General features: G+C 41.0%; 1 protein-coding gene across 2 annotated transcripts in view; it reads left to right on the top strand.

The window, feature by feature from the left end:
- The window catches only part of PHEX (phosphate regulating endopeptidase homolog X-linked), a 226664-nt gene that overhangs the window by 75928 nt on the left and 126415 nt on the right, over positions 1–24321 (top strand). For both annotated transcript variants that reach the window (XM_009197333.4, XM_003917492.5), the window contains 2 exons: positions 5348–5441; positions 8271–8399. In XM_009197333.4, the coding sequence (XP_009195597.1) occupies positions 5348–5441; positions 8271–8399 (223 nt within the window). The remainder of the gene's footprint in view (positions 1–5347; positions 5442–8270; positions 8400–24321) is intronic.

Genomic DNA, 24321 nt, shown 5'->3' with positions numbered 1-24321 from the left:
AGAGGTCTGCTTGTTATGCTATCACCCTTTGTAATGCCTTGTCCAGGAAGTCCTCATAATTTTTATGCCCTTAGATTTCTGTGAAGCATCTTTGTTGGAGTGTTTTGGGGTCTCTGTGATTGGCCAGGAAATCTTAGCTGAATTAGAGGCTTGGCTAGGCATGATGGTTCACGCCTGTAATCCCAGAAACTTGGGAGGCCGAATTGGGTGGATCGCTTGAGTCCAGGAGTTTGAGACCAGCCTGGCAAAATGGTGAAACCCTGTCTCTACCAAAAATACAAAAAAATATGCTGAGCACAGTGGCACGTGCCTGTAGTCCCAACTACTTGAGAGGCTGAGGCAGGAGGTTCCCTTGAGCCCAGGAGGTCGAGGCTGCAGTGAGCTTAGATAGTGCCATTGCACTCCAGCCTGGGTGACAGGAGTGAGTGAAACTGTGTCTCAAAAAAAAAAAAAAAAAAAAAAAAAAAAAATTAGAGGCTTTAATTCATCACTGTGTGGCATAACGAAAAGCATATGCAGGCTTTAGAGTTGACACACCTGGGTCTGGTCTGGCCTCCATTGTTTATTACAGTGGTTCTTCAACTTGGCCTCACGTTGGACTTAGCTGAGGAGATTTATAAGCAATATTTATGTTGGGTACCACTTCAGAGATGGTGACCTAATTGGCCTGGGGTGGCCTAGGCATGTGGACGTTTAACAACTTCCCCAGGTGATTCTAGTTTGAGACTCACCGAATATGTGATTGTGAGTTTACTTAATGGTTCTAAGCCTGAAGTTTCCTCATATGTAAAATGGGTATAATCACATCTCTCTTACAGCAGCACTGTGAGGATCATAGTTAACGTGAGATGCCTAAATGAGATGATTTCAGGGGAGCTGGAAGGGCCCCTACTTCTCAAACCCCAGTATACTTTGCCATACTGCCTCTTCCACCGCCACCATCGGGCCCCCTAACAACTTCCCCAGTTATTCTGGCTCATCACCACTCCTTTGAGGGAATATCTTTTGAACTGATGAAAGGACATCTGCTGGCTGTTGACCTCCTTCTCGTCTCCACCTATGGATCCAGCATGGTTCACACGCCTGGCAAGAGGTATTTTAGAGACAAAGAACATAAAGTCCTTGCACTAAGACCAGGATTGGCCCATGAATGTGCTAGAGACTATGCCCTGGTTGCTGTCTGCATCTCCCCAGTGTGGCTGGCCTTTCTGCCCACTTCCTTGAGTGATGATCCTGTTCACCATCCTCTCCAACACATCAGCCGATTCGACCATTATTTAGCCGGTCCAGAGTTCGCGTTCCTGTTTGCAACACCAAAGCCTTTTAACCTTTCGGCATGCTCCTCTCATGAAGCCTTCCCTTAGCCCTCAGTTTGAGATGTACTATCCTTACAGTGAAGTGTCTGGCATGCACTTTTCGGTGCTAGAGTCTACCAAATCATCATTTATGCACTTGTCTCATCTCCCCTGTTCAACTAAAAGCATCAGGAAATCAGGGACTATCCATCTCCCCAGCACGTAGAACTGTTAGTATATGTGTGGGCGCTCAGGATGTGTTGATTGAGTGAATGAAAGAAAGATCCCTTGTATACTTACAGTGTGTCCCTTCAATGAAACAACCCAATTACATGAACAAGCTGAAGTCTGAAGTCCTGTGTTCCGAGCTGGACTTTGAGTTCTCTAACTGTAGGTGCTGGGTTCTTATTTCTTTACGTTCCTCATGGCATCTGGCACAATACTTGGCCAACAATAAGTACTCAGTGAGCACTTCTTATCCTATTAAGGAGTGGAGATGTGAATGCAAAAGAGCCAAAGGAATGACCCCAAACCACTTAGTGGCCTCAACAGAGATGGACAAGGGCCAGACTTTGCTGATTAGGGCAGTGGTATCTTAGGGGAATGTGCATACCCTAACAAGATCCATTGGGTCTGAGAAGAACATTTTAGAACTTCTATATCTTTATTTAAATTTAAAAATAATTAAGCTTTATACAGAGTAATATAATGGACTTTGGAGACTCAGAAGCAGGGAGGGTAGGAAGGGGATGAGGGATAAAAAAAACTACAGATTGGATCCAGTGTACATTACTTGGGTGATGGGTGCACTATAACATCTCAGACTTCACCACCATACAATTTTTTTTTTTTTTTTGAGACGGAGTCTTGCTCTGTTGCCCAGGCTAGAGTGCAGTGGCCGGACCTTGGCTCACTGCAAGCTCCGCCTCCTGGGTTTACACCATTCTCCTGCCTCAGCCTCCCGAGTAGCTGGGACTACAGGCGCCCGCCACCTCGCCTGGCTAGTTTTTTGTATATTTTAGTAGAGACAGGGTTTCACCATGTTAGCCAGGATGGTCTCGATCTTCTGACCTCGTGATCCGCCCGTCTCGGCCTCCCAAAGTGCTGGGATTACACGCTTGAGCCACCGCGCCTGGCCCACCACTATACAATTTATCTATATAACCAAAAACCACTTACATTCCCAAAAGCTATTGAAATAAAAAAACTTTTTAAGAAAAATAATTATGCTTTATTGAGTTCTATATTGATGGCTATGGACCCTTCATTTGATCTGCGTGGAACATGTGAGAGGGCCACTGTCACCCTCACTGGCTTGTTTTCGTTCAGTATATTAAAAATAATCTCAGCTGGCGTGGTGGCTCATGCCTGTAATCCCAGCACTTTGGAAGGCTGAGGCGGGAGGATCACCTGAGGTCAGGAGTTTGAGACCAGCCTGACCAACATGGTGAAACCCCTTCTCTACTAAAAATATAGAAATTAGCCAGGCGTGGTGGCAGGCACGTGTAATCCCAGCTACTCAGGAGGCTGAGGCAGGAGAATTGCTTGAACCCAGGAGGCAGAGGTTGCAGTGAGTGAAGATCGCACCATTGCACTCCAGCCTGGGTGACAGAGCGAGACTCCATCTTCAAAAAAAAAAAAAAAAAATCTTGAGCAGTTTACATATACCTGTGGATTTATGAATTTTATTGTCTAGTTTGTCTAGTTTACTACATACAGCATAGATAAGTGGCTTAAAAATTCTTCCAGAGAAACAGGAATTGAAATGATTATTGATGATGTAAGCACAAGAGAACAGCTAGAAATTGGCAGAAGTGACCCTTCTCCCAGGCTGGTACGCCATGTTGGTTAGCCAGATGACAAGAGAAATACAATGGTGGTCTAACAAGAACAAGCACAATAGTAATCTGACAAAGACATGCCATAAATTTTTGAAATAGTCAAGAAGACTCTAAGAAATGTGGATTTATATTCATTGTCATTGTTTTTTTTTTTTTTTTTTTTTTGAGACGGAGTCTCGCTCTGTCGCCCAGGCTGGAGTGCAGTGGCCAGATCTCAGCTCACTACAAGCTCCGCCTCCCGGGTTTACGCCATTCTCCTGCCTCAGCCTCCCGAGTAGCTGGGACTATAGGCGCCTGCCACCTCGCCTGGCTGGTTTTTTGTACTTTTTAGTAGAGACGGAGTTTCACCGGGTTAGCCAGGATGGTCTCGATCTCCTGACCTCGTGATCCGCCCGTCTCGGCCTCCCAAAGTGCTGGGATTACAGGCTTGAGCCACCGCGCCCGGCCTGTCATTGTTGTATTAACCAAATCCTATATGGACACTATGTCTTGAAGAATTAATCCAGTGGTGTTTGAAGGATTAATGACTTTTGAAGATTTTTAATTTCATTTTACCTCATCTTTTGAAATTTCTGTTTTTGTATTTGTTAAAAATATTCCTAATATATTAGTCTACTAGTATATCTCTGTAGAAATTAAACATCCATGTATTGGGTATGTATGCTGAAAAATATTTTACTAGTAGGAGCGCATGTCCACTGTCAGAATGTCATACAAATGAGAGTGTGGTTTGTTCTTGATGGGCTTTTAGTGTCGTCATGTCATACTACTCTCACATGATTGACCAGAAAGCCATTTCAGGAATGTGTATTATTAGTCACCATGGTAATGGCACAGCTGGGAGGGGAATGGATCATTAAAAATCCATCATCACTATTGGGTTAGAAATTAACTCAGATCACACATTCTTATGAGGTCAGGTCATCTTTTGCTTATAGAAAAAGGCAACCCTTAAAATGTAACGTATTTTTAAAGATATGTATTATAGGCATTACATGAGCTTATTCATACATTTGGAAGTGAAAGACAAAACCCCAGAAATATATTTGTCAAGCATTTTGTTATTTATTTGAACCCTACAACAACCCTGTAAGGTGGGGATGATCCTCATTGTATGACAAGGAAAGATAAAATCACAGACCTTGAGTGACTTGTCCAAACTCACATATTTAGTAAGTATAGAATGAGGGTGCAAAATTAGGTAATTGGTATTAGCCAATGTTTAGCTGTTAGTTTCCAAAGGCAAAGAATACATAGGCATGGTATCAAGTCACCTAATCCAGTAAGTCCTCACTTAACATCATCGATAGGTTCTTGGAAACTGTGACTTTAAGCAAAATGACAGATAATGAAATCAGTTTTACCATAGGCTAATTGATGTAAACAAGAGTTAAGTTCCTATGGCATATTCCTGCTCACAAAAACATCATCAAACTTCTAAATAAAGACCAAAACACGTCTAATATTGAACACTGAATACATGTGAGCCATGCATACATTTAAGAAAGATGAATAAAAGTAAGTAAGATGATTATTAACCCAGTTATTCTAGTTCAGGGTTGCAGGTGCTGGAGCCTATCTAGGCAGCTCAGGGCAGCAGGCGGGAACCAGCCCTGGCTAGGACGCCATCCTGTCGCAGGGTGCAGTCACACACACACCATGCTCGCTCACACTGGGAATGTGTAGACACGCCGATCAACCTAACAGACACATCTTTGAGATGTGGGAGGAAACAACAGTACCTAGAGAAAACCTGTGCAGACTTGGAGAGACTGTGCAAACTCTACACAGACAGTGACCCTGGCCCAGAATGGGTTTTTTTCTTATCAACTGTATAACAAAAGAATGTTGAATGAAATGATGCTATTTGAGGATCTGCTGTAATTTGAAGGTACTCACAATTTCCAGACATGAAAGGCTGTGTAACAGCGGACTTTATACCTTGAGAGTGAAAGCAAAATGTTCACTCTGAGGGCTGGGGCTGGAATCTTTCCTTCATCTATCTCTGTTGGGTGGTGAAAAGCAAGCCAATTTTGGTTGTGCTTATTGACATTTATCATCTTATGTCATTTCTCAAGTGAAAGTTCTGCATTTTTGTATGAATAAGAGGTCCCTTGGTGGAGCTTTGCCAACCGTTTTTCTCAAGGTGTTCTGCAGAGCATCAGATATTGACCTAAAATACAATAAATGGGCATCTCTCTCTGTTAACAGGACCATTGCCAACTATTTGGTGTGGAGAATGGTTTATTCCAGAATTCCAAACCTTAGCAGGCGCTTTCAGTATAGATGGCTGGAATTCTCAAGGGTAAGTTTAAGAAGATTGCAATGTTACATCGCTGGATAACTTTACATGCTAGAATCGTCCATATATTAACTGATCCAATAAAAATCATCTTCAGGGATTAGACAGGGCGTTTGTAGCCCAAGCTCTATTTGTGTGTGTGTGCCTTATTTATTTTTATTTAGGTATAAATTACATACGATAAGATACACTCAAGCTCTACTTTGATGGGTTCTATGAAGATATTTAGAGAAATACTAGAGGCCACACATTGTTTTCAAACTTCCCCGTCTTATCAGTGGATTCCCATTTTCCCCCAGAGTTTTTAACTGGGTCACTGTAATTATAGTTTTAACATTTCATTGTGATATATTTGTAACTATCTTTTATTTTCAGTATTCTGAACATTTAAAATGTGCATGATAGAGATATTAGATGGTAGAATTTCATTTTCAATTTGGAAATGGAATTTTGTCTTAAACTTTGCCTATACCTTCCATCTTCGCATCTATCCTCTGCTAGGTCCAAGAGGCTCTAATTGAGTTTTCTCTGAGACCTCCTCCACCTGCCCACCTGGCTCTTTATTTATTTATTTTTATTCAAGATGGGGTCTTGCCATGTTGCCCAGGCTTGTCTTGAATTCCAGAGCTCAAATGATCCTCTCACCTCGGCCTCCCAAAGTGCTGGGATTAAAGGCATGAGCCACTGTGTCGGGCCTCACCTGGCTCTTTAATCTTGGCTTCTCTCCCACCCTTGCTCGCCTCCCGGTTTATACCCATGGTACTCTCCTCTTTGTTTTTGAGGCTTGTATCTGACTAATTCTCCTTCCACTAGAGGCCGTAAGGATTTTGTATCTTTGAAACAGTTTTTATTTTTCTATCAATTTAAAGTGAAGTAAATGGTGAATCTTGTAAGCTATGATTTCATTCAAGAGGCATTTTTGTTATTAGAGGAACTGTAAGTATAGAAATTCTTAGTGGGCCATTACTCTGGAAGAGTAGTGCAATTATTTTGGATATGCTTTGACCCTATAAAGTCACTAGCATATAAAGTTACTTTAGGGCTGCATGCAGTGGCTCACGCCTGTAATTCCAGCACTTTGGGAGGCCGAAGCAGGCAAATTGTTTGAGGTCAGGAGTTTGAGACCAGCCTGGCCAAGGTGGTGAAACCTTGTCTCTACAAAAAATACAAAAATTAGCCAGGCGTAGTGGCACACGCCTGTAGTCCCAGCTACTTGGGAGGCTGAGGCAGGAGAATCGCTTGAATCCAGTAGGCGGAGGCTGCAGTGAGCTGAGATGATGGCACCACTGTACTCCAGCCTGGGCAACAGAGCAAGACTCCATCTCAAAAAAAAAAAAAAAAGTCTTTTTCCAGAGAACAGCATAAAACAACTCTCTCTCTCTATATATATGTCGTATTGATGGGTTAAGATACAAAACAAGTAGATTGTGTGTGCGTGTGTGTGTGTGTATTTTTAACTGCTATGAATCACATAAAAGATGATGCCCAGCTGCTTTCCACCCCTACTGTGAAGAGAATGAGAGAGGTGTAAGAAGCAGTGTGTGAACATTTAAGGTTAGGTATGAGGGGATGTTTCTTGAGCACGAAGTGCTAAATATAATATTGAATTGCCGAAGAAGGTTGTAGGATCTCTTTCTCTAGAGGTTTTAAAAATAGATTCATCCCTTACCTCTGAGAGAGGTTACCAGAAATCAGAGGAAGAATAGATGAAATTAAGCCTTAATCCCATTCCTCAAAACAACCTGGGTCTAATATTGTGCAAAGGACACTTCTGGCCACCGTTCTCAGGGCCTCCCTTCCTCCCTGCCTGTACCCCCAACTTCCAAGGGCAACTTATACTATATTTATTTCTCTGCTTTTATCCCCAAGAGTAAACCTCTGACCCTTCCAGGTCCTGCTCGAGAACCTTCTTACTTGTTTGTAAATGTTTTCTTGTAATGATATAATTGGGACAGATGGGCACAGCATTTACATCTGTGTTTTGCTTGTTTATCAGTGTGTTTTTTGCTGTGACACAATGTAAATATGCTCCCTGTGTTGTTCATGGTGCACCGTGTTCTCCTGGTCTGCCTTGTTGAGTGCTACTCGGAGCAAGGAAACCCTCGCTGGACAGGAACTTTGCTCACCCACTGAATCTAGACCTTGTTAGTGGAACTTTAGTTCTCAGTAGAGATTAAATATTATCTGGACACTTGGATAGCATCTTCTCATGTCCCTGCTGACTGCAGAAAAGTGATGATACCATTGTCCAGATTCTTTGTTAATGGGGAAAATTGGGAAGAAAGGATAAATATATTATTTTAACTGTTAAAACACTTTCTTTTCTTCCTTTTTTTTTTTTTTTTTTTTTTTTTTTTGAGACAGAGTCTCACTCTGTTGCCCAGGTTGGAGTGCTCACTGCAACCTCCGCTTCCTGGGTTCACACAATTCTCCCACCTCGGCCTCCCAAGTAGCTGGGATTACAGGCATGCACCACCCTGCCTCGCTAATTTTTGTATTTTTAGTAAGCACGGGGTTTCACCATGTTGACCAGGCTGGTCTCAAACACCTGACCTCAGGTGATCTGCCCACCTGGGCTTCTTAAAGTGGTGGGATTACAGATGTGAGCCACTGCGCCCGGCCTAAAACATTTTCATTTAGTTTGAAATATAATGGGGACAAGCAGAATTTTTTTTCCTCAGCTATTTTACCTTTGCCTCTACTATCTGATGCATATATATGGGTTAGGGTGTGCAATGTTTTGTAGACTATTTTCTTCAGGTTGTTTGAATTTTTTTTCAGCCATGGATTTTATCCAAATGAAGTTTAATCGGGATCAATTATCTCCCACAGGTAATCCAGGGGACCACAACTTTGCTGCCTCAGTGGGACAAATGTGTAAACTTTATTGAAAGTGCCCTCCCTTATGTTGTTGGAAAGATGTTTGTAGATGTGCACTTCCAGGAAGATAAGAAGGAAATGGTAAGTGGTGCACCCCAGCTAGCAAACAATAATGACAATTTAGCCAGATCTGAAAAGGGTATATTCAGCAGCCTAATGTCAGCCTTCCAGGGGGTAGGGGCCTGTGGATATTGTCTTCAGATTCTTTCAACTTCTAAGTGAACTAGGAAGAAAGGTCATCAAATGAGAGTGAGGATGAGTTAGCAAGTATTGAAGGTTAGAGGAGAGAGAAGGTGTGTAGTTGTCCAGGGGACTGGGCGAGTGAATAAACTGAGGGAATGTAGTGTAGCTGCTTGAGGGCGGCATGTCCAGATGTAGGTGAGGTTCGAGGTCATGAATTCAAAGAGGGTTTCATCACTGTGGCAACGTGTTCTTCCCCATCTGTTTCAACTGCACTGGAGGAAAAGATGTGTTTTTTTTCTTTCGGCTTTACTGAGGTACATTTGACTAATAACAATTGTATATATTCGAAGTATACGGCCGGGTGCAGTGGCTCACACCTGTAATCCCAGCACTTTGGGAGGCCAAGCCGGGCAGATGACTTGAGGTCAGGAGTTTGAGGCCTGCCTGGCCAACATGGTAAAACCCCCCATCTCTACTAAAACAATACAAAAATTATCTGGGCGTGGTGGCGGGCACCTGTAATCCCAGCTACTTGGGAGGCTGAGGCAGGAGAATCGCTTGAACCCAGGAGGCGGAGGTTGCAGTGAGCCGAGATGGTGCCACTGCCCTTCAGCCCAGGCGACAGAGCGAGACTCTGTCTCAAAAGAAACACAAACAAAGTATACAACATGATGATTTGACATACATTGTGAAATGGTTGCCACAATTAAATGAACACATCTGTTGTCACACTTATTTACCATTGTGTGTGTGTGTGTGTGGCGGGGGGAGGGGGTGTGAGGACACTTGAGATTTACTGTCTTAGCAAATTCAAGTATACAATACATAATTAGTAACTATAGTCACCATGCCATATTTTAGATCCCCAGAACTTATTCATCGTAGAACTTTGTACCCTTTGATCAATATCTCCCCATTTCCCTGCCACCAGCCCCTGGCAACTACTGTTCTACTCTCTGCTTCTATATTTTAACTTTTATAAAAATTCTACATATAAGTGAGATCATATAATATTTGTCTTTCTGTGTCTGGCTTATTTCACTTAGCATAATATCCTCTAGCTTTATCTATGTTGTTGCAAAAGGCAGGATTTTCTTCGTTTCTTCATTTTTGTGGCCGAATATTCCATTCACAAAATGTGAATACATCACATTTTCATTGTATATTTATCCACTGAAGGGTGTTTAGGTTTATTCTATATCTTAGCTGTTATGAATAATGCTGCAATGAACATGAAGGTGCAGATCTTTCCTCCATATACTGATTTTACTTACTTTGGATATATACCCAGTAGTGGGATGGCTGGATTGAATGGTAGTCCTATTTTTAATTTTTTGAAGATTTTCCATGCTATTTCCATAATGGCTGTACCAGTTTACATTCTTACCAACAGCATATGAGCATTCCCTTTTTTTCCAGAAATACCTTGCCAAAACTTACCTCTTAAATTTTTGATCAGAGCCATCCTAACAGGTAGTGAAGTGGTATTTCATTATGGTTTGATTTGCATTTCCCTGATGATTAGTGATGAAAACCTTTTCATAAACCTGCTGACTGTTTATGTGTCTTCTCTGGAAAAATGTCTATTCAGATCTTTTGCCTATTTTTTAATCAGGTTGTTTTTTCGCTATTGAGAGGGTGTATTTTGAATTAGGAATTTGGATTTGGCCAGGTTTTTTGTCTGCATTTTATTTTTGATGAATTGTATTTTACAAATGTCATGAAGTAAAAGATCCAGGCATGATTAATAACAATCCATGTAGTCAATCAGATACAAATATATGAGCAGCTTGGGTGCAGGTTGGTCAATAAACATTGAATTTAAGGGCAAAGGCATTGTAATGTCATGATTGTTCAAATGATTGGTGTCATGTAGTGATACATAATAATACCAAATGGTTGGTATTATGTGTCAGTACATAGTCATTATTGCTACATAATACATGATTATGTTTTATGCACTGAAGTTTGCTTTGCAATACCATATCTAAGTACATTTGTGGCAGGCCAGGTCTCACTAACACAGGCCTCCATCACAACTGTCCCAGCACGAACTGAGTAGCTAGGTTAAACATTAAAAGCTGATTGAGCCAGTGCCCATACACAAAGCCTGGAATGTAACAAAGAGCCCACCAAGAGTTTTGCCTAGGCTTTTCCTGGGCCTTGAAGCGTGACAAGATAATGAATGAATTATTAACAGGACCCTTTTAGGATTAAACAAGTTTTATTGGGGGTCTGAAGAAACTCCCCAGGCCTCCACAAACAAGTTTATTGGCGTCTAAAGGAACTCCCCAAACCTTTATGATTTAGTAGGAGACAAGATAAGGGTAATCACCCCAGCACCTAGATCCGTTTAGATTAAGTAAACTTACTGAGGCTCCAGAAGAAGGTCTTCAAGACTCAGACCTAGTTATAGATTAAAAGAAGTTTATCACTTATGTCTTTCGACAAATGCACACTTACACGTAGACATATAGTTTAGAAGGTATATGAGCTCTAGAAAACTTTGTAATTTTGAGTTGGTCTGGTGATAATTTTCGGGCTTTCTTCCTGTAACCAGTGGCAGAAAATAAAACCCTCTTCTTCCCCAGTTCATTTGCATCTCATTATTGGGCTGTGAGAAATACCAGCCTGACTCTCAGTTTGGTCTGGGAACAAATTGGCCTATGTTAACTTGTTTTTACTGTCTAAGTAGGAGACTTTATGTTTGAACCTGAAAGTTCTCTTGCAAACAATTCCACTGAAGAATTAATGGCTTATTTCAAAATACTCGATATTCTCATTGCATGTTTTCTTTTGCTCCTTGGTCAGAGTAAATAGTTTGAGATCTTATCAGATAATCACAGTGGTAATATTATAAGCTCTGGGAAGGCTGTAAAAACAAAGGATAAAGAAAGATTTAAAAAATTATAGCAGGAGGTTTTTTGGCAGTAGAAGAATTTTAACTAATATGAAAAGTATGTGGATTAAACTTGTTTTCCTCAGTTTTGGTGTGAAAGTCCCTTTTCCTTGTGTCAGGGTGTGACATTCTAAAATAAAGTTGATTTTGGCAATCTCCCCCCTGATTTTGATGTATTTTGATGTACATGGGGGTAGTGTGGTAGTTAGGCAGATACTCATCTCTTTAATGTAAAATTATTTGCGTCCCTTGTGCTGAAGCTGTTTGCCTCAGGGAATACTTAAGTTGGAAACTTACAAGAGAATTATCTGGCCTTTTATAGCCTTTTTTTTTTACAGGGCTTCTATCCAAGAACCACCTGGAACCACTGATTTACTTGAAAAACATTCAGTATTATTAGCTACAGTCTAAAGAAAAAGCAAAACAGAAAGATCCCCAAAGGGGCAAATTCCAAAGACCCTAACTCAGATGGAAGTCTGCCATTGTTTATTTACCAAAAAAGTCTGTTAAGCAAATGAATACAGTCAGAAGCTTAAACTTCAGGTATGTCTCCAATTTACATGTGTACACAAATCACATGAGCATCTGCTTGTTAAAATGCAGATTCTCATTGCATTTTAACAAGGTTTGTTTTGTTTTGTTTTTAAAGTTTTTATTTGGGATAGGACCCAAGAATTTGCCTAACAAGGTTCCAGGTGCGACTGCTGCTGCTGGTCGCGGACCACACTTGGAGCAGCAAGGTCTTCTCATGATTCATTTGTTTGTAAACAGCACCAAAAAAGAAAAAAAAAAAAGCCCTGGTGACTCACAAGAGCAGGCCAGGCCAGTTGACGTGAATAGCAATACTTAATTTACCAAATCTGGTTGCATTAGTGCAGGTAACTGCTTTAATTTTCAGATCATTGAAAGTTTCTGTAATTCAGATTGGTTTAAATGGACTGTGAAAAACCCTGCTTTAGGACCTCCAGGCTTAGTTCCCCACCAACTATGTAGTTATCTTTTGAAAACTGATAGCTGGGTTTTACTAAGAGACTCCCGCCCCACTTCTCCTCCGTATCTCTGTTTCTAGAACCTCTTGATGACAGAGTTGGCCCAACTGCCTGTGGTTGGCACCCTTTGTTCTAGAGAGTGAGTAGGAGATAGCAGTTCACATTGAGGTTTCCTACCTATCAGGGTTCTCCTCTTTTTCACTGGGGAAAACACATAATTCTACATTACTGTTTCGTTAAGACTTCCCACATCCAAGTGTGCATTTGGACACACTGATACACCAACACTCTCATACTCATTCACACACGTAACCATGGGAATTTAGCAAATTTAATTAGAAATGAGAAGAATAGCATGTAGAAAAGGAGAGTCCTTCAACAGAAAGCCACCAAAAGAGGTTATATAGTACATTCCCTTGCCATCCAGCTAGTGGGACAGAGCATTAACTCATGTGGGATTGGCTGCAAATGTTGCTTTGTCTTTGCAGTCCAAAATAGCACTATCCAATTGAACTAGAATATGAGCCACACTTGTTTTTTTTTGAGGTAGGGTCTCACTCTGTTGACCAGGCTGGAGTGCAGTGGCATGATCTCATCTCACTGCCACCTCCGCCTCCTGGGTTTAAGGGATGCTCCTGCCTCAGCCTCCTGAGTAGCTGGGATTACAGACACCTGTCAACATGCCTGGCTAATTTCTGTATTTTTGGTAGAGGTTGGGTTTCACCATGTTGGCCAGGCTGGTCTCAAACTCCTGACCTCAAGTGAGCCGCCCGCCTAAGCCTCCCAAAATGCTGAGATTATAGGCGTGAGTCACCACACCCAGCCCACATATGTAATTTTAAATTTTCTAGTAGCCACAATAAAAAAGTGAAAGAACACAAGTGAAATTAATTTTAATAATATATTTTGTTTAATCCAGTTTATCTAAAATATTGTCATTTCAACACATAATTAATATAAAATTACTAATATGAGGCCAGGCATGGTGGCTCGCACCTGTAATCCTAGTACTTTGGGAGGTTGAGGTGGGAGGATCACTTGAGGCCAGGAGTTCGAGACCAACCTAGGCAACAGAGTGAGAGCCCGTCTCTACAAAAAATAATTAAAAAAAAAAAAAAAATAGCCAGGCAAGATTACACACGCCTGTAGTCCCAGCTCCTCAGGAGGCTGAGGTGGGAGAATCATTTGAGCCTGGGAGGTTGAGGCTGCAGTGAGCCAAAATTATGCCACTGCACTCCAGTCCGGGTGACAGAGTGAGACCCTTTCTCAAAAAAATGAAATTACTAATGTAATAGTTTATGGGCCTTATTTCATACTGTCTTTTAAACTCCATGTGTATTTTATACTTATAGCATATCTCATTTGGGACTAGCCACATTTCAGTGTTGCTAAGTGACTCCCATATTAAACATTGCGGGTCTACATAAGAAGGATCCCTTGAGCTCAGCATGGCAGGATTCAGTCCCTAGGTGAGAGGGTACTAGTAGCCGGGACTGGGAGGGTGGCGCTTTTTGGTCCCTGGCCAACTGTTTCAAGAGGGGCTCTAATATCAGAGAGGCAGGACTCACTCAAGCAACACTAGGATTCATGGTCTGGGAACAGGAATGGGAATTAGAGTCAAGGTGCTAGTTGGTGAAGATATTTCAGGTTTTCTGGAATACCAGCTTAGAAGCAGAAACAAATAAAGGCATGGTTCTCATTGGCTCAGGGACTGCATGAACTGTAGTCTGCAAATTAGGATGTTCAGTGCCTTGGAGGTACAAAGGAATCCATCAAGCTGAAGCCAGGGGTTCCAAGCTCAAATACCCGCATGGTCAATGAGTAACATTAAATAACATGCATGAATAACGCTGACTGGGTGTAGGCAAAAGCCAGGGCAAGTGCAATAATAAATGGTAATTGCCATTGACCTTGGTGTCTGGGACGCAATAGTAGTGAAGCTCGCTTGTGGGGGTGGTGAATGTGCTATGCAAGATTCAGCCACGACTTGTTTCCAGTCAACTATTTTCATGCAGAAATGCTAGGGCTTTGGGGGCTAGACAGGTTTCTGGTTTGTTTTCTGAGAGAAGTCAAATATCTGGATTTTTATGTGAAATCTCTCATATTTTAAATCTTGGTCAGTATTCTGGAGGTCAAATTAAATATGTCCTGTGGATACCATTGCCATTGACTTTTTTCCCCCCACTGAGATGGAGTCTCGCTCTGTTGCCCAGTCTGGAGTGCAGTGGTGCAATCTCGGCTCACTGCAACCTCTGCCTCCTGGGTTCAAGCATTTCTTTTGTCTCAGCCTCCCAAGTAGCTGGGATTACAGGCACGTGTCACCACACCCGGCTAATTTTTTCTATTTTTAGTAGAGATGGGGTTTCACCACGCTGGCCAGGCTGGTCTCAAACTCCTGACCTCGTGATCCATCTGCCTGGGCCTCCCAAAGTGTTGGGATTACAGGTGTGAGCCACTGTGCCTGGCCTCCATTGACTTTTATATTAACATTTTCTCCCTCCTTACCTCCCTTTCTTCTCCCATTCTCCAGAACTAAAGATCATAACTTTGTCCATCAGAGGACTTCTTTAATTTTTTCTTATTTAGATTAAGATTATTTATAATTTTAAAACATATTCCACTAGCTAAGCATTTAATATTACTTTTGTGGAAAGTTACATGAAAGTGGGACTCCTTCAGAGAACTGATGACGTATCATCACCGTAACTAGAGAAGATGCTCTCGTTCCACTACGACAAGCCCTGATCCATATGCTCATGACCTAAATGGCAGGAGAGAGGATTAATTGTGTTCAGGAAGGATGTCTAAAGTTATCAATTGCTAATTTTCTCTTTTATTTATTTTTATTTTTTAATACTCTTGTCTTTTCCTTTTTCTTTCCTTTTTTTTTTTTTTTTTTTGAGACAGAGTCTTGCTCCATCAACCAGGCTGAAGTGCAGTGGTATGATCTTGGCTCACTGCAACCTCTGCCTCCTGAGTTCAAGCCATTCTTGTGCCTCAGCCTCCTGAGTAGCTGGGATTACAGGTGTGCACCACCACGTCCAGCTAATTTTTGTATTTTTTTTTTTTTTTTGGTAGAGATGGGGTTTCCTCATGTTGGCCAAGCTCGTCTTGAACTCCTGACTTTAAGTGATCTGCCTGCCTCAGCCTCCCAAAGTGCTGGGATTACAGACATGAGCCACTGCACCTGGCCTTGTTTGATGATGATGATTATTATTATTCATATCTGTAATGTAGAAGTAAGTGCCCCAGATAGATACTCATGTCCATGTAGGGCAGGTGAAGATTCCAATGAAGGCCAGGGAATGAAGGGATTGTCACCATGGGCCTAGTTGTGACTGTGATGGTCAGGATATATTGGTTTTAAAATGTGGTGATTATAATAACAGTAGCAGTTAGCTTTCACTGAGGTTTAATTAGGTATCTGGTATTCTTCTAAGTGCTTTCAGTGTGCGAACTCACTTATCCTCGCAATGACTCTGTTACTGCTATTATGCCCTAATTTTCCAGATGAGGAAACAGGCTCAGAGAGTTGAAGTAAATTCTCTGGAGTCATACAGCTTGAAAATGGCTTTGGTGGGGTTCAAGCCCAGACAATCTACATGGAAACCAGTGTTCCATTTCCTTGCTTCTCTCTGAAGACACTTGAATCTTTGCCAATTTTATGAATATGAGGAGATCAGAACCTTCTTAATGGCTTATCTTATAATTACCCTTGTTAGCAAATTACTTATTCTAATATTAAGATCTTAAAAAGGCACACATTTCATATTTTTTTAAACATTTCACAGGTAGGAAACAGTTGGAATAGGTTTGGCTTCTAGTATTTCAATATTTTAAATATAAATATAGTGGAAACCTAATTCAAATCCAACCAGTTGACATCATGTTTTTGTATTCATAAAACTCTCAGGAGAAAGACGGAAATGATAAGAAGCAAGCTACTATTGATTTAATCTAAGAACAACTTTGCAGCTATATCTTTGGCTCAGTCTACACACTGAGCTCAATTTCTCATATTTTGTACATACATCATTCTAAGGAGTGATCCCTGATGTTTGCAGTGGTAACCCAAAGGCTCTGTAAGATTTATTATCAAAGTTTAAAAAAATGTTTACCATTCTCTACTAAGGCAGAAATGTGAATACATACATCAAAGAAAAATTTTTCTATTGCGTTGATGGGAAAAAAGGCCTTGTTGCTTTATCTCTAGTTTCTAGAAAATTCAGTAAAGTTGAAGTTCCCATGTGAACATTTTGGCTGGGCTAAGTTCTTCTGTATAAACCATGTCTTGGTTTGTTTCATTGTAGACACTGTGTCCCTGGACTACTTACCTTTATTCATATATCTCATCTCCGCCAGTAGGTATTTTTTGCTGCTCCCTCAAATTTTCTGCATTTTTGTTATAGAGTAAACCCAGTTGAAGAAAATAATTATTTTGACACTTGTTAAAATAGTAATGAAGACTATTCAGGACTATTGCACGAGGTGTCAAGTCTATTGCAACAGGGGAGAAAGGTTAGGCTCAACTCTAAATACAGCAAAGACAGCTGGAGATTTATAGCCAGTGAGGAGAATGAGGGGGTCAGTGGATGGAAAATTATGGAGAGGAGACATCAGGAGAAGGGAAATTCTTGCTAAACCAACTTAACAGGATTCTTGTGGAAGGCAGGCCAAGGTGATCAGGATGGGGATTCTTTCTAAAGTGACTTAGCAGGATTCTTGCTACAACTGGACTAGGCAGGCTTGACAAGGATAGGATGGGGGTGGGAGGCTGAGAGGAGGGTAAAGGCAAGACATACTTGAGAAGAGGGCTCAGAGGAGCCTGACTAAACTTTGGTCAAGGAGAGAGTCTTTGTCAGCTCTCAGATCAAAGCTAAAGTCACTGATCTCCTATCATATGTTAAAACATTCTATATGCAGAAGGTTAATCTAGTTAAAGCAGAGCAAATCTATTACACTTCAGATTTAGACTTTATTAAGTGAAGAACTAAAACTTGACTCCCTATGTAAAACAATTCACTAATTTCTCCTGCACTCTAGCCGGCTATTCTATTTCTCTTTAAAGACATTGTTCATGTTCCCAAGTAATGCCATGGATGACCTACAATATCTTCCATTTTTTCTGAGCTGCTCTCTGCCTGAGCAATTCCAGCAGTAATTCTTTTCCTAAAGAAAGAATTCTCCTCCCACCCCATACTGCTACATCTGGTGTCGAAGAGTTAAATACCCACGTGGGTCCAATTGCAGTGGCAGAGTTTGAACTTGCAACCTCAATACACTAGAAGTTCACCTCATTAGTGAGCTAAGATAATTGAATTGATGTACTGCCATTAATATTCTTTAAGTTCTCCAATTCCCTCGCTCACTGTTTCTCTCAGTGGTTGAGTAAATGAGATGTAACTATAACGTTGATGGCAGAAGTCACATGAAAGTCAGTGTCATGCATTATAGCATTGCCCTTATACTGAAGGGTTTTCGTTCCTTGCGAATTCACCTGCTCACAAGGGTTGTTCTCAGTAAGGCCATTGTACAGATAAAGACAATGGTCCCTTCATCACAAACTGTGAAAGAAAGGATATTCTCTTTGGCTACCAAATACCCCTGTTTCTGTTTGTCTAGTAAGTGGTGTTGGTTATTATTATAAAGATCACTTTCCAGAGAAACGTTGCTGAAGACCTGTCCAAATTAAGGCAAACCATGATGATCTGGTTTTTTTAGCGGCTTTTTAATAGATTTATAAAATATTGACCTAATAAAGAAATTATGTCTGGTTTTCTGCAAAGTTGCATTGATAGCTCATAGCCCAGCTCTGCTCTTACCAACATGGGTAAATCAGTTAACTTCTTTGAGCTTGTTTTCCTGTTTATAAATGATGCAAGAGTTTCTGTTGCTATGGTAGTGCTGTGTAACAATCAATCACAAAGCCTCACTGGCATCTGACAATAAGCAGTTACTGCTGATGCATCTGGAGTCAGTGGCGGCCCCCATGCAGCTCTGCTGATTTTGGCCGGGCTGGCTTGAATTTCTGGGGGTTGGCTGATCAAGGCTGGCTTTGGCAGAGGTGATTGGAATGACTCGGCTCTGCTTCATGTGTCTTACTTGCTTCAGCCGGCTAGCCTATGCATGTTCTCATGGTGATGGCAGAAGTTCAAGTGAGCAAGTAGAAACATGTGAGGTCTCTTGAGACCTAGGCTCAGAACAGGCATAATGTAATATCCGCATTTTGTTGGCCAAAGCAAGTCACAAGGCTGGCCCAGATTTACAGACTAGGGAAACAGGGTCTGCATTTTTTTTTTTTTCCTTTTGGAGACAAGGTCTGGCTCTGTCACCCAGGTTGCAGTGCAGTGGTGCCATCTCTGCTCACTGCAGGCTCCGCCTCCCAGACTCAAGCCATCTTCCCACTTTAGCCTCCCGAGTAGCTGGGACTACAGGTGTGCGCCATGATGCCCGGCTAATTTTTGTCTTTTTTGTAGAGACGGGGTTTTGCCATGTTGTCCAGGCTGGTCTCGGACTCGTGAGCTTAAGCGATCTGCCTGCCTTGGCTTTCCAAAGTGTTGGGATTACAAGTATAAGCCACCTGTAACTCTGCATTTTTAATGAGAGGATCTGCAAAGTCACACAGTAAAGGGTGTGGATAAATGAAGGGTATGGCATTAAAGCTCTCAGTGCTGTGTATCACAAATAGGGATAAAAGTAGTTTGTCCCTGTTTCATTTGTGGTGAGAATTAAAAGAGGTAATCTATGTAGAAGGCCTAGCACAATACCTGGTATACAACAAGTGCTTAGTGAATGTCAGCTACTCTTATTGCTAATATTGCCATGCCTAATGTTAATAATTAAGATAGAATTTATAACATCAACTTCCTGGCATGGGCTGTGGCAACTTCTGCATTTAGATTGCCTCTTTTAAATTTATTGTAGAGTGAGGGAGGTGCCTGGGGGGTTTTACTGTTGCTACTCCTCCATACATGCCTAGTGTAGTAGCTTTCATTGGAATAAAGATCCTTTTCATGCTAGTGCCCTGGCCACATTCCAGAACCCACCCTATCATTTAATGCCAAGTCTGGCTCACACAAGAGTCTCATGAAATTACTCGAGGAGCCAAATATAATTTCTTTTTTTCTTTTTTCTTTTTCTTTTTTTGAGACCAAATCTCACCCTGTTGCCCAGGCTGGAGTGCAATGGTGTGATCTTGGCTCACTGCAACCTCTGCCTTACAGGTTCATGCCATTCTCCTGCCTCAGCCTCCCAAGTAGCTGGGACCACAGGTGCATGCCACCACGCCTGGCTAATTTTTTGTATTTTTAGTAGAGATGGGGTTTCACTGTGTTAGCCAGGATGGTCTCGATCTCCTGACCTCGTGATCTGCCCTCCTTGGCCTCCCAAAGTGCTGGGATTTCAGGCATGAACCACCGTGCCCAGCCGTATAATTTCTAGAATAGGTCCAGATTTCACAACCCTCTACAGGCTAAATCTTGTTGCAACAAATATCAGGTCCCAGCCGTGACAGCTCATTTATGCAATCTTTGGTCAAGTAACATCCAGCAAAACAAGTAATTTAGATAGCTCATTGGGAATTCTTTTGAAATAAGTGTGAACATTTACTCTTGTCCTTGTCCTTCAGTATGCTGCTATGACGATGACACATTGGCTCACCTTTCTTGTTTGTTTTCTCCATTTCTGGCTAGCATTGGGCAGTGTTGCCTTTGCCACATATTATCAGCCACAGTCTTGTCAAGCAGATCTGGTCAGACCTATGGAATGTGAAGACCCTGTATTAGAAATTCATTTACCTAAAGAAAACATTTATGCCTTCCAACAGATCTGAATGTTGGAAGTGACCAGACATAGTTACTTGCTGGGGAGAATTTACCCACAGCCAAAGGCTAGACTATTTGAGACCGATTGACTTGTAAATATTATTCTGGTTTCTGATTCATCCTCTCTTAAAGTTGGAAAGTGTAAAACAGGAAAAGATGAGTTATAAAATTAGAACACAGCCTATATGTTCATATCCAGCAAATATAAATATAAATATCTACCTGAGTCTTATGAATATATGCCTTTAGATAAAAGGACATGAGAAACTCTTCCTGTACCGCCAGAATAACCCACTTTATAGCATGACTTGGGCCCAAATAATTTGATTTTTTCTTCTTTTGCCAAAATGTTTAATAGGTATGTAACATTGCTAATCCTGACAAACTGATATGATTTATTCACTCACTTGGCTGCCAGAAACCTCAGCATTTTCTAACTATCCTTAGTTTTTCTGGTTTAACCACATGTCCCACTTCAATATAGGTCACTTTTTACTTATTTTGTTGCCATTATTTTTTATCAGGAGCCAATCCAAGGTCATTTTTATAAATAGTTACAGTATAAGTAATGAATTAATGAATATTTACTATTTATTGGTACATTGATTTATTTAACGTCTGTGTTTCTAGTAAAGTGACAATTGCCAGAAAGAAAAGTTTTAAGAGTCCCCCTGAGATTAAAGCCTATTTCTTCAGGGTTATCCACATAAATTATTAACAATGATTTCCATTTTTCACATTCCACTAATCAAATGGTTACAACTCAAGAAAACTCGCCCTGTTCTAGAGCAATGGGAAGACTGGAAACATTTTAATCTCATGGTTTTTTCCAGGTATTATAACTTCTAAGTATATTAAAGAGGAAAGCCTACTCAACATTATGCCTTTTCGTTAAGAATTTTATTAACATTAAATTAGTTTAAGGTTAATGCACATAATCAACCTTACTGATTTTTTTCTTTTTCCTTTCTTTCCTTTTTCAGAACTCTTAGCCTATAATTATTCCTCCTAGATATGTACTGTATTTTTAAACCATTCCTAGCTGTACCATGTTGACATCACCTATCTTAGAATGGACTAGGCTAACTTACTGAGTCATCTGATTTCCACTAACGTTTGTGTTTGGTAGTAGGCTACAGTCATTCCGGAGACATTTGCTGTGAACCTTGTCCCCTAATATAAAGATGGATTTGCTACTCGCTGATAAGTTCTATTCATGGATTCAGGCTTTGAATTATTAAATCAGAGTAGGTCTCTCTTTTCAAAAATGACTTCACCTAAAAAGGGGTACCATGCATTTTTTTTTCCTTTTTCAGCTTTCATGTTGTTAAATCTCATGATCATATCTGCACAACACCATATTTTCTATGAGTGAGTTTGTTAATATTTTCTCTTTATACTATTGGAATAACTGTTATCTGTTAGCATATATGTAAGATATTTGATTCAGTTTTTTTTTTTTTTTGAGACGGAGTCTGGCTCTGTCTCCCAGGCTGGAGTGCAGTGGCCGGATCTCAGCTCACTGCAAGCTCCGCCTCCCGGGTTTATGCCATTCTCCTGCCTCAGCCTCCGGAGTAGCTGGGACTACAGGTGCCCGCCACCTCGCCCGGCTAGTTTTTTGTACTTTTTAGTAGAGACGGGATTTCACCGGGTTAGCCAGGATGGTCTCGATCTCCTGACCTCGTGATCCGCCCGTCTCGGCCTCCCAAAGTTCTGGGATTACAGGCTTGAGCCACCGCGCCCGGCCTGATTCAGTTTCAACTCTGCTAGGTACCAATTGAAGGTTTCAAAAAGCATAAATTGATCAACTTGTATTTACTGAGCATCTGCTATATTTTAATATTAAGTGTGAATGTGAGATATGGACTCATATCGTGAAAAATCACATCACATGAGATATGAAATCATAAAACAAAATTTTAAATTAGCAGAATACTTTTTTGTTTGCTTACATATTCGTGATCTCATTTGATCTAAATCACGGTTCCTGTTCTCAAAGCTTATGGGTCTTGTTAGGGAGACCAAATAAATATAAATGAAAAGACAACAATTAAACACACATATATGTATTATTCTGGTTTTAAGCCTCCCAGGAACTCAGAGAGGGAATTGAAAGTGTGGGTTTAAGTGTCTGGGATTCATGGGTATGAGGTGGGATTTGAGTTGCCTTGTGGGATTTCCTTATTATCAGGGACAAAGCTTTGAAGAAAACTACAACTGATAATGGGGCAAACTGACCCCTCCTTAAAGCAAGGTTGGCATATGTCCCTTCAAATGTATTAATAGAACCATCATGACTCATTTATACAAAGTACAGAATTCTTACATCCATGTGATGGGAGGAAGGGTAAGGTGAAGGTTACCTTAACCATCTCATTAAAGCCAAGCCCTGGATGGAAAGGTAACAAGTGCCTATGCATATGTGACTTACCAATGTCTGGTGTCTGACGTAGAACACTATGGGCAAAATCCTGGGGTGCAAAGAATGAAAAAAGAAGAACCTGTTTTTAGATAATACTGGTTGAGGAAAAGAACTAAGAACTGCCCATAGATCAACCAAATGAACCATATTTTTATAGTGTGGTTCCATAAACTCTGAAATAAATGTTTTTTTTGTTTGTTTGTTTTGTTTTTGTTTTTGTTTTTTTTTTTTTTTTAAAAGACAGAGTCTTGCTCTGTCACCCAGGCTTGAGTGCAGTGGGGTGATCTCGGCTCACTGCAACCTCTACCTCCCGGGTTCAAGCGATTCTTGTGCCTCAGCCTCTCGAGTAGCTGGGATTATAGTTGCCCGCCACCATGGCTGGCTAATTTTTGTATTTTTAGTAGAGACAGGGTTTCACCATGTTGGCCAGGCTAGTCTTGAACTCCTGTCCTCAGATGATTCGCCCACCTTGGCCTCCCAAAGTGCTGGAGATTACAGGTGGGAGCCATCGCGCCCTGCCCCTGAAATAAATAGATATTTAACAAAATGTTGCTTTGCCTAGAGGGCTCTTAGCCTGAATATGGCAGGTTTTACCATAATAACACTTGAGTTAATTTTTATATGTTATATTTTGACCTTTGACTGGCTCTAAATATTTCCTATGGATAACTTCACCTTAAGACTTCCAGTTTAAGGGATTTCTATTAATGTTATATGCTGCCTGGTTGAGGTGTGAGGTCAAAGTTTAGTGAAGAAATACTGTTTCTCTCTTTTCTTGTTACTTTAAAATTACAGCAGGTTTTTGACTTGACTGAAGGCAATGTTATTGTGTGATGCTGTAGAGTAGTCTAAAGATAAAAATCAGAAGTGTTCAGTGATTTATCTTCCTAGTTCCAGCATGCTAAAATAATTATTTCTCTTATTTGCATTGACATGTCAACCAATGAAATTAATCACCTTCAAAGATTTTCCTTGTTCTTGAAGTCTGCTGGGGTAGTTCAACACCATTTTACAGAAAATGTTATACAATAAATCTGTAAAGTCTGCAAAAAAAAAAAAAAAAAAAGAGAGAGAGAGAGAGAAAAGAAAAAGAAAAAAATTGAGAACCTGAGATGGGGGATGATGTGGGGAGTGGAGGTGCCAGAGAAGACAAGGGCAAAGAGCAACTGAGGCTCATGGGAAAACAAAAAGTGATTTACCCACGTTTTGACAAATGTGAGAGAGCCACAAAGAGAGTTACTGAAGTGTGGATTCAGGGAAGACAGAGGTGGTGGCGGCAGGGGAGGAGGTGGAAGAAAAGGCAGAGGAGGAAGGAAGTGGCATGTGAATAAACTATTTGTCATTTTTCACTCTGGCAGTGGGCTGAAATCTTTTTTGCCTCTTTTTATTTTCATTTAGAATGCCAATCAACGGGTTGCAGACAAAGAACTTTGAAAACCTTTTCTTATTTATTTATTTAGAGACAGAGTCTTGCTCTGTTGCCCAGGCTGGAGTGCTATGGTGCAATCTCGGCTCACTGCAACCTCTGCTTCCCGGGTTCAAGCGATTCTCCTGTCTCAGCCTCCCAAGTAGCTGAGGTTACAGGCATGTGCCACCATGCCTGGCTAATTTCTTTTTTTGTATTTAGTAGAGATGGGGTTTCACCATGTTGGTCAGGCTGGTCTTGAACTCCTGACCTCAGGTGATC

Source organism: Papio anubis, chromosome X (genome assembly GCF_008728515.1).
Source record: "Papio anubis isolate 15944 chromosome X, Panubis1.0, whole genome shotgun sequence".
Taxonomy (NCBI): Eukaryota; Metazoa; Chordata; class Mammalia; order Primates; family Cercopithecidae; genus Papio; species Papio anubis.
The sequence above is the reverse complement of the archived record's forward strand: the minus strand, read 5'-3'. Positions and strand labels throughout refer to the sequence as shown.